General features: G+C 34.6%; 1 protein-coding gene across 1 annotated transcript; it reads left to right on the forward strand.

Annotated features, from left to right (window-relative positions):
- Positions 1–342: 342 nt before the first annotated feature.
- On the forward strand, positions 343–11249 carry LOC109098857 (general transcription factor IIH subunit 1-like). The gene is made up of 15 exons (XM_042715892.1): positions 343–420; positions 1637–1784; positions 4730–4922; positions 5002–5167; positions 5251–5344; positions 6875–7024; positions 7157–7236; positions 7321–7454; positions 7555–7642; positions 8594–8682; positions 8777–8894; positions 8970–9060; positions 9196–9311; positions 9400–9492; positions 10462–11249. Exons 1-15 carry the CDS (start codon positions 343–345, stop codon positions 10546–10548), a joined length of 1725 nt encoding a protein of 574 aa, XP_042571826.1. The 3' UTR covers positions 10549–11249.
- Positions 11250–12087: the final 838 nt, after the last annotated feature.

Raw genomic sequence — 12087 nt, forward strand, 5'->3', positions numbered from 1 at the left:
CTATGTAAACTGAAAAATAATAAAATAGTAATTTTTAAAATGTGACTATATTGTAAAAACATATATTTAAGCAAATCATTCTGTTACTCGTAGTTTACGCACTTGTTCCTTCGGGAACGTCTGAAGTCGAAACATGAGCGCTGTCAAAATAAAATCCACGTTGCGATTCAAAATAAAATACAATCTATAATAAAAGTTTTATGACTGAAATACAGTTTAGTAGAGTTTTATATTATATTATATAATTTTATTTTATATTATATTATATAATATTATAAAACCTTAATCCATTGGCCATTTCCAGAACTTTGATTTTGAAATCTGTCCCGTTTTTTAGCCGTTATGAGGAAGCGCGCCACGGTTTCCGGCTTCACTCTGTTTCTATGGCGGATCTGGGAGCTGCTGTCACTCACGGTGTCCGTAACGACTGTAAATAAAACACAAATACTGTCATTTACACTGATTTCACTCCGCTTACCACGAGATCAATATTGAGGCTTCGGCTTCAGCAGCCTTGGAGCGCCAGGTGAGCGGTTATTGTATTGAAATAAAGCACTTTAATGAAAGTCACCGGCTGTGTGCGTGAGTTCAGCTATCAGGTGCAGATTTCAGATTCATCGCCTTTAAATGTGTTTGAAATGTGTTTAGTTATGTTTGAAATGTGTCTGATATTAAGAACCAGTAGTTTAGGGTCTTATTTTTACATATACTAATAATGAGTCTCAGTTTATTGACTTTGGTAAAGGTTTTTGGGAAGAATAGGTGATGTGTGCTAGTGCTGTTAGCCGAATCTGATCTGAACCGAATCTGGTTTTATTTCTATTCTGAGTCTGAATATGATTTTTTCTTCTTTTTTTTTTCTTTCAGTCAGAATCTGTCATATTTGATCTGAACCGAATATGGTTTAATTTATTTTCTCAGTCTGATCTGAATTTATTGTCATGTCTTGATTTAACGTCTGTTCTGTCCTGATTCAGAATATGTTTTAATATCAGGTCTTATCAAATATCATGAGTCTGATTTGAATATCTAATTAAATATCTGTTCTGATCTGATTCTTAATGTCAGGTCTTAAAATGAATCTGAATCTGATCCTAATCTGATTTCATCTGAATCATATCTGGTTTAATATCTCTTCTGTTCTGATTCACAATATGATTTCATAACAAGTCTTAAAATGAATCTGAATCTGAGCTGGTCCTAATCTAAGTCTGATCTGAATCTATTCTCATATCTGATTTGATATCTGTTCTGATCTGATTCATAATGTCAGGTCTTAAAATGAATCTGAATCTGATCAGACCCTAATTGGATGTCATCTGAATCATATCTGGTTTAATATCTCTTCTTTTATGATTTAGAATATGATTTAATATCTGTTCTCAGTCCAAATCAATCATATCTGATCCCGATCCGAATCGAATTGCATTTAAGAGTCTGATCTGAATCTGCTGTTATATCTGATCTAATCTGACATCGGCTCTGAATCTGATTAGTGGCTGTTCTGAATTTGATCTTCTGATCTGATGCATGTTTTTATGGTTTTAAAATGACGTGATGAGCTATCTATAAATCTCTGATCTCTTGAGGGCTGTAAACGCCTCGGATTTTTTCATATCTTTGTGTAGGTTTGTAGTCTCTGTCCGAAGAGGTGTTGTTGGTGGTGAAGAGGGTCCGTCAGAGGAAGCAGGACGGGACTCTGTACCTGATGGCTGAGCGGATCGCCTGGGGTCCGGAAGGGAAGGACCGCTTCACCGTCAGCCACCTGTACGCCGACATCCGCTGTGAGTTTCACTCAGATTCCCGCCTCTACTCCCTCGTGTGGTGTACAGCACGGGTGTCAAACCCGGAGCCCTGCAGAGTTTAGATTCAACAATAATTAAAGTCAAATGCTATTTGAAATGTTTATAATTTAGTCCATAAAAGCATAGCAGGTTTACATGCATGCACGGTCAAAAAACATATAATTTTCTTATAATATGCATGCAGTTTTACATTATTTCTCAATGATTTGTTGGAAGATTCATCTTTCCAAACCCCTCCTTTGCATAATGTTACTCTGCTCTGATTGGTCCGATGATCCAGTCTGTTGTGATTGGTCTACTGCGTACAGCGCCTGTTGGAAACAGACCGCCCATAAATAATCTCTCCATTGATGTATGGTTTGTTAGGAGGACAATATTTGTCTGAGATACAACTATTTGAAAATCTGGAATCTGAGGGTGCAGAAAAATCTAAATATTGAGAAAATCATCTTTAAAGTTGTTCAAATGAAGTTCTTAGCAATGCATATTACTAATCAAAAATTACGTTTTGATATATTTATTGTAGGAAATTTACAAAATATCTTCATGGAACATGATCTTTACTTAATATTCTAATGATTTTTGGCATAAAAGAAAAATCTATAATTTTGACCCATACAATGTATTTTTGGCTATTGCTACAAATAAACCCCAGAGACTTAAGACTGGTTTTGTGCTCCAGGGTCACAAATATTCATAGTAGTGCTCCACTCCGTTCTATAAAGAAAAAATCAGAGGGGAAAAGGTTGTTTTACACTTATGTTAGCGAACCGTACACACAGCTTGCAAGTAAAGACCCGAACAATAATGATATATGTGTAAAACATTGTGATTATACTGCTGAGCAACGAGCTGCAGCGGTTAAAGCAGGGATAGGCAACTCCGGTCCTGGAGGGCCACTGTCCTGCAGAGTTTAGCTCCAACCCTAATTAAACACACCTGAACAAGCCAATCAGTGTTTTCGGGATTACTAGATAGATACAGGCAGGTGAGTTTTTATGAGGGCTGAAGCTAAACTCTGCAGGATAGTGGCCCTCCAGGACCGGAGTTGCCTATCCCTGGTTTAAAGCTTGTTTTCGTGGGAGGTCCACGCAGAATGTAGGCGGGCATTAATCATATGTCAGAATTTGTGATGTGTGAAATTCGCGGAATGGGATACGAATTTAAAATGACTCGTTTCAGCGGTTCAGAGTCGACTCTTTCTTTTGAGAGACAATAACTTTATTTATGATGCACTTTCAGCTTTAAATCTTTGCAGACTGTTGTTTACATTCAAATACAGCTGCGTTACACACTGTATGAAATAGATCAATTATGCAAGGATTAGGGCTGTGCGATTAATCGAAATCGTAATAAAATCACGATTTGAGCGTGCACGATTTCTAAATCGCTTTATAGCACGATTTTCCGCAGTATGTTATCCGATCCAATCAGAATGCAGTGCACCTAAGTGAGTGCGAGAACAGAACAGACTGGGCATATGTTCACACACTCTGTCTGTGATGCGTATTTTTTCCGAGCCCATGTTAATGGATCAGAACGTTCACACTGCACGCGGTAAAAGATGTGAACAAAAAAGGTTAGAAATTGAAAGTTGCGAAAAGAATGAATATCTAGCGCATGAGCATAGAGAGAGTTGTGAGTGAGTGAGTGAGAGTCGACATGTTTTAATTGCGCGCACTCTCTCCGGACGAGAGCAGCGTGTATCTGAGCACGCGTGTCTGGTTTAGAGCGGAGAGATTCGCGCTCGCGCATTATTTTAATGTGCTTTCGCGTTACAATAACTCGCTCTCGCTGCTGCTTCTGCACCGCATACACATACTGTATACGCACTGCAGACGGAGTACGTGTGAACCTTGGGCAATAAATATATTTCAGCACCTGAGGCACCGCTACAATGAGCTCTATGACCAATGCATGGCAAAAAAAAAGCCCTGGACACGGGTTTTATTTTTATTTTTATTTATTTTATTTTTTTTGCCATTTGTCTAGACCTTTTGTTTGACATCTTTACTTAGTGATTATATTTACTTATGTCTGTTCTAGAGGCATGTTACAACTTTTTGATAAAGCTCTCATTGGTTTTCTTTTGGAAATATGTTTCAAATTTATACTGAATGCATTTATGACTGTAAAGCATGTCTGTGTGTGTCAAAATCGTGATTAAAATCGAAATCGCAAAATTGATCAAACAATCGCCCTAGCATGGATTAATAGAGAAACAGTAGGGTACTCTAAAGCTCCGAGCTTGTTCAGTCATGCTAGTGTAAAAACCACAAGTCAGACTAAATATCATGTTCAATAGTCACTGTTACAATGGAAATAAAAACTTGTGGCAAAAGAGCTCAGCAGTTTCTGCTCACTCCTATTAAGAACTGTAAACAATTATTCAAAAACTTGTTGATATATAAATTAATATATATTACAAATAAGACAATATTTTGAAATATATAATATTGTAAATATGTTCATTATATTATATCTATGTAACACTTCTATTAATACTTTTATTCTTCAAGGATGCATTAAATTAATCAAAAGTGACCGCAAAGACCTTTATAATGAGAATTTCTAACTTTATATTCATCTGTGAATCCTGAAAAACATGTATCACGGTTTTCACAGAAATATGAAGAAGCACAACACTTGTTAATAATCAGAAATGTTTCTCGAGCAGCAAATCAGAATATTATTATGATTTCTGAAGATCATGTGACACTGAAGACTGGAGTAATGATGCTGAAAATACAGCTGCGCATCACAGAAATACATTAGAGTTTAAAATAGAAAAGGTATTTAATTAATACATACGGTGTATGTGTATGTGTGTGTGTTCAAATCAAACATAAAACATTTTTTCGCTTGAAACGAAAGTTTGTAATGTGATCCTAAAGCTTCTTTCACTTTGTTTTTCTCATATGCAGGTCAGAAGATCAGTCCTGATGGGAAGGCGAAGATCCAGCTTCAGTTGGTTCTGCACACGGGAGAAAGCACCACCTTTCACTTCGCCAATGAGAGCACAGCACTGAAGGACAGAGACGCCACCAAAGAGCTCCTGCAGCAGCTCCTGCCCAAGTTCAAGAAGAAAGCCAATAAAGAGCTGGAGGAGAAGAACAGGTGATTACTGTAACAGTGAGCCGCCTGGCTCTCTCTGTATTGGTATTCGCTGACCTCCAGCCCATGTTTTATGTTCTAGGATGTTGCAGGAAGATCCTGTTCTGTTCCAGCTCTATAAGGACTTAGTAGTGAGTCAGGTGATCAGCGCCGAGGAGTTCTGGGCCAATCGGCTGAGCCTGAGCTCTGTGGAGCACTCCATCTCCAACAACAACAAACAGGAAGTGGGCATTTCTGCTGCCTTCCTGGTGAGTTCAAATGCATCACGAGACGGACAGTTTATTGAGAGCGCTTACATTGTAAACTCACCCCGTGATCATGTCGCCATCAGGCCGACATCAGACCGCAGACAGATGGCTGCAATGGCCTGCGCTACAATCTGACCACAGACATCATCGAGTCGATCTTCAGAACGTACCCCACAGGTGAGAAATGTGATTATGATCTTACTCAAACTACGGCTATAATCATTTGAAAGGGCTCTGTCTTCTTCTAAGGGTGCACCCTGACTGATATGGATCCTCATAAAGGACAGATTTAGAAGAATCTTCTTTGTTTTGGCACTAGCTTTTGGTTAAGCTCACTGTGTGATACTCTTAAGCATAAAAATACATAATGCATGTTACTGATAACTTTCTGTATTGAAAGAATGACTTTTCTCTCCTTTAATCGAGTATCTTGTTACATTGCTTTCTGAATGGAAGCCCATTTCCACCATACAAAAACCATATCTAACAATCATGCTCAGGTGAATCATAAATATCAGATAAATATGGCTTAAATGTTGTATAGTTTTTTTGTCATAATTTTTTTTTTTCATAGCTTCATAGTTTCAACTTTGTTTATGTCATAATTACTATCTCATAATTATGACTTTTTAATCTCATAATTTTGCCTTTTTGTTATAATTCTGTCGGTCATAATTATGACTTATGTCAACATTTTGACTTTTTAACTCTTAATTTTATTTTATTTTTCATCTCATAATTGTCCTGATTTTGTATTTTATGTCATAATTATGATTTTTAATTTAATTTAGAATTTCAACTTTTTAATTTCATAATTTATTACACAATTTCAACTTTCATGTCATAATTATGATTTTTCTCATAATTTAATTTTATGTCGTAATGATTTTTATCTCATAATTTTATATATATATATATATATATATATATATATATATATATATATTTATATATATATATATATTTGAGTTTTTATATTTAATTTTAATAAAACATTTTATCTCATAATTGTTTTTGTTTCGTAATTGTGACCTTTAAATTATAATTATGATTTAACTAGTATCTCATCATTTCTATGGCTTAGTAAATCATAATTACTTTCTATCTCATAATTATGACTTTTTAATCTCATAATTTTGCCTTTTTGTTATAATTCTATCAGTCATAATTATGACTTTTATATCAAAATTTTGACTTTTTAACTCTTCATTTTATTTTATTTTTTATCTCATAATTGTCCTGATTTTGTCTTGTGTCATAATTATGATTTTTACTTTCATTTAGAATTTCAACTTTTTAATCTCATAATTTATTTCACAATTTCATGTCATAATTATGATTTATCTCATAATTTCATTTTATGTCATAATGATTTTTATCTCATAATTTTATTTTAGAGTTTTTATATTTGATTTTAATAAACATTTTATCTCATAATTGTTTTTGTTTCCTAATTGTGACCTTTAAGTTATAATTATTATTTGTTTAACTAGTATCTCATAATTTCTGTAGCTTAGTCATAATTTAATATGACCTTTATTTAATAACTATGACTTTTAACTTCATAATTCTGATCCACCGAATTGTTCTCTTACATTGAAACATTAGTGTGCTTTGTGCTAGAAACACAGACTAATATTATAAGCAGCCTTTAAGACCAAATCAAATGCCATAAAAGCATTGAAAACGATTCTTTTCTGTTCACAGTCAAGCAGAAATACTCTGAGAATGTTCCTCACAACATGACGGAGAAGGAGTTCTGGACGCGGTTCTTTCAGTCTCACTACTTCCACAGAGACCGGATCAGCACGGGCCTGCAGGACATCTTCTCAGAGTGCGCCAAACAGGACGAGAAGGGTACGGCATTTGATGAAGTCTTAATTTAATGTTTTGAGATCTTATGAGCTCTGATGGACTCTTCCGTGCACTGTTGACTTCAGCTGAACATGTTTAATGGCTCTTTTGTGTCTTTCTGTTCTGATGGGTCAGGCCTGAAATCAATGGTGACCCAGGGAGTGAAGAACCCCATGGTGGATCTGCTTTCTCTCGAGGATAAAACATTAGATGAGGTGAGGGATGTTAAACTCTGAATCACACTTCCTCTGCGTATTGAATGGTTTGTTGACATTGGATCTCTCTGTGTCTGTGTGAAGGGTTACGGCACAGCTACAGTTCCCACTACATCAAACTCATCAAACAAATCACTGAGAGAGAACAGCAACTCTGCCATAATCAAACGCTTCAACCACCACAGTGCCATGGTGCTGGCAGCCGGCCTACGCCGAGCGTGAGTGTCTGAACAGCGGAGTGTGTGTGTGTGTGTGTGTGTGTGTGTGTGTGTGTGTGTGTCACAGATATAATATTCTCTGAGTGTGTGTGATATTTAGGGACGCTCCCAGCGATCAAGCCAGTGAGACCAGCAGCACTGATGGGAACTCCAGAGATTCGGATTTCTTCCAGCCGCCACTCAAAAAGGTGAAAAACCACTTAAGGTTGTGCATTAAAGTGCTTATTGTGTGTTGTTTGTGTTACACTCCTTAAGATGTAGCAGAATCACTGTAGCTTTATGAATAACAATTATAATATTGATATTGAAAAATAAAGAAAAAGTAATATATATATATATGTATGTGTGTGTGTGTGTGTGTGTGTGTGTGTGTGTATGTTATAAAATAAAATTGAGAAAAATTTTTGTTGTATACATTATTGAAATTTTGAGATAATCATTAAGTCAAAATTCTGAAATATACATATATACACACATATTGTATATAGTATTTAATATATATATATAATTGTATGTATTTTCTATATAAATATAAAACCGTACTTAATATAAAATTCATATATATATATATATATATGAATTTTTTAGATAAAATAATATTTGTATAAATATATTAACACATATATATATATATATATATATATATATATATATATATATATATATACTGTGTGTATGAATTATTGAAATTTGAGTTAATCATTAAGTCAAAATTCTGAAACATAAATACACACATATTGTATATAGCATTTTATATATATATATATATATATATATATATATATATATATATATATATATAATATATATGAATTTTTTAGATAAAATATATTTATATTTTTTAAATAATATTTGTATAAATATATTTATTAACATATATTATATATATATATATATATATATATATATATATATATATATATATATATATATATATATATATATATATATATATATATATAATTTAATATAAAATACAATTAAGATTACTATATTAAATTCAATTAAATATATTCAGTATTTAGGAAAAACCGAACATGGTTACATTTCCAAAAATGACATATCAGTCTTTTTCTTTTTTTTTTCATGTTCAACATGAGCAACAGCAGATTCTCATTTCTCTTTTTGTGGCTCTTCAGGTAAAATTACAGGAAGCCATAGAGTATGATGACCTGCAGGGTGACTCTGGGCGTAAGACCATCTCACTGAACCTGAAGAAGTCAGACAGGTAAACACCCAGCACCTGTTTCCTGGATCTTCCTGACAATCTGTGGATCTTCTTATCAAGTGCTTTGTATTTTCCGTTTGTTTGTTCCTGGCAGATATTCCCACGGCCCGACTCCTCTTCAGTCGCAGCATTACACCACCAGTCAGGACATTATCACCTCCATCAGCATCATCCAGCACGAGATGAGGAGCTATAAACCCCGTCTGACGCAGGTACACCACTGAAATCTCTGGCTAGAAGTCCTGGATTCTGTATTTTATTGCATGATATTTTCCGGCCTGTTTCAGGTGATGTCCAGCAGTGCGGCGAGCTCGGCCATCATAGCGCTGTCACCTGGAGGGGTTCTGATGCAGGGCGGAGCCCAACAGACCATAAACCGTGAGTGTTCGACTTCTATTCATCCCGTCATAATATCAAATATTGCTTCAAATGAGATTTGAATGCAAACAAGAACCTCATTAATGCATTTTACTGTCCATTAACTTGATGCATACTCTCTTTGTGTTTGTGTAGAATTAGTGCCCACTGATGTTCAGAGCGAGCTGAAGCACTTATATATGGCCGCCGGAGAGCTGCTCCGACACTTCTGGTCATGTTTCCCCGTCAGCACTCCCTTCCTGGAGGAAAAGGTGAAGAAGTGCACCTTCAGTTTCTAATATTTCCAAATTAAAATAATAAAGTAGTATTTATAATGTGATTTGTCTTTTCTGCTCACAGGTGGTAAAGATGAAATCTAACCTGGAGAAATTCCAGGTGACTAAGCTCCGCCCCTTTCAAGAGAAGATCCAACGGCAGTATTTGAGCACTAATGTAAGGCCACGCCCCCTCCATTCACTATAATGGATTGCACTTCTAGAGTAAACATGAATAATTAATGCTGGTCTTGCTGCTATTACAAAGAAAGCCCAGAATTAATCATTTCTGGAACCGTGTGGAAGAACTTATAATGTACTTTTGAATTCAGTGGTGGTCATTTTTCATTTTTTTTTATTTTTATGAAGTTTTGTGACAATGTGTTACATGAACACTTTGTGATTTGTTAATTGTTAGAAAATGATTTTGTGGAAATGGTTAGATATTTGATTTTTGTATTCTTAGAATTAATTGAATATGAAAATGAATAGGATGTATGGGAAATATAATCAAGAGAGCAGTTTTTTGGGGGTATAATCTACAAATCAGCCACAATGAAGCAGTCTTAAATAGAAATACAAACGCAATACATATTAGAAAGTATTATAATTATTATCTGAACACATTTAAAAACAACTCGGTAATATATATTTGTACGTTTAACTTAAACACTGCATTAATGCAAAATAATACAAAATATTTTCTAATATTTGTATTATGCTATATAAGATAAAAATGGTGCATAATTTAGAGTTAAATATTGTCTAGCACCATAAAATCTCATCAAAAACCAAAATACTTGAAATAGAATATTGTATGTGTATTGTTTTTGGTCTGTTTTGACCACCGAGGATCACAACTGATCAGTTTTTACAGTTCAAAATAACCACTTTTAATGAAAGTCTATGTGGCAGGAGGGTTTAAAAAGCAGCTTGTATTTCTGTTAAACTATTAGGTGTTACTCAAGGTCTAAATGGTCTGATGTTATCCCTGTGGTTGGATTTTTTCTGTGTCTCTTTGATATTTTGTTCATATTGCGTGAACGTTTACGAGGGTTTACAAGCTTTGCAAGGTCATGCAATCGAACTTTTTTTCATGTATCAGTATTTTATCGTAATACTTTCCTGTGTTTTCCGATTGCGACAGCTAACAGGCCACCTGGAGGAAATGCTTCAGGCTGCGTACAACAAGTTCCAAGCCTGGCAGACGCGCCGAATGATGAGAAAAACCTGAGGAGACGGAGCCAAAGCCATGAGAGAGAGAAAAGACTGAATTTAAAGATAATGGGAGAAGAACTGAGACGCTGTCTCCCAGCTTGAACCGACTGGAGCCTGATGGGCGGATGTTTCAGCCAATCAGAGCTGGAGGTGCTAGTGAGCACATCTGCCTGGGGGAGGGGCTTAGAGAAGCAAATTCTGTAATCTTATTGGTCCATGTGGAGACGGGGTGTGCCAGTCACAAATAACTGTAATTATTTTCTTCTCTCTTTACTTTGTTCATTCAATTCCGTTCCATTTTTTTTTTCTTTTTCAGTGGATAATTTCATTACCTAGGTAAGATGTGAAATTTTAACAGTGTTGTATTTCTACAATGACCAAACCGGGCTCAGTAATATCGGTGGAAACTCAGGAACTTATCATGTTTAACGCAAAGGACTCCGTCTGAGGGGAAAGCTTTCAAGTCAGTGACGAGGAGGACCCTTTACAAATCGTGTTCAAGCCTCCCGAGACTTGAGGCTGCTTGGAAATCAGTGGCTCAAGACACGCCAACGGGAGCGGATATAGCAATACTGTAAAAAATAAATAAATCATTTCTGTGTAGTGCATTTACTGATCTGTGTGGCACGAACACGCGCGCACGCTTTATAATGCGTCTTCTCTAGCTGCACTGACTTGTGGATGTTATTGCAAATAAAGTCAAGATTTAAACTGCCATTGTGTGTTACATTAAAAGAGCCTCCTCCTCAAAGTACTCCGTTACCCAAGTGTACATGCAGTGAGGAAGCGGCTATTCTACACTGTAAAAACCGGAAGAGGAAGTCATGGCTCTGTTTCAAATTAATATGATGCCGTAGATAAGACAGTGTGTTTGTGCATGTGTTAGACCAGGGTTTTTAATCTTTTAGATGCCATGGACCCCCACCATAACATTTAAAAGACAGCTATATGTTTGTTGCATAAATGTATATTATAAATATGTGTAAAATACTATTTTTAGAAAATACTGTGTTTCTATTATGTTAAAATATTCCCTTTTTTTTTACTCCCTATAGTTATTTTTAGATGTATTACTTTTTAAATAATTAAAAGTAAACTATATATATATCATTTTTTTATATAAATTATTTTTACTAATAAATTATTTTTATTGGTATTAATCATTTTTATTTTAATCTCCTTTTTTATTTTTGATAATTAACATAAATGTACAACACCACACATATGGTTGGGTTCATTATTAAAATTAATTCAAAATAAAAACCAGTAGTTATGATAATAATAATCTAATAATTATATATTTATATTATTAATTTGTAAATATATATAAAATATAATATAAATGATCAGATTATTATTATTACGATTGGTATTGGTTTTTATTTTGTATTAATTTTAATCATTTTATTTTAATCTGTATTTTTATTTTATTTTAATAAATAGAATTGTGTTCTAAAACATTCTCAAACCAAATTTTTAAACAGATTTTGGGACAAATTATAGTCATATTGAATAAGATTCTGCACCTTTTGTACGTCACTAATCAAAACAAATG

Source organism: Cyprinus carpio, chromosome A25 (assembly GCF_018340385.1).
Source record: "Cyprinus carpio isolate SPL01 chromosome A25, ASM1834038v1, whole genome shotgun sequence".
Taxonomy (NCBI): Eukaryota; Metazoa; Chordata; class Actinopteri; order Cypriniformes; family Cyprinidae; genus Cyprinus; species Cyprinus carpio.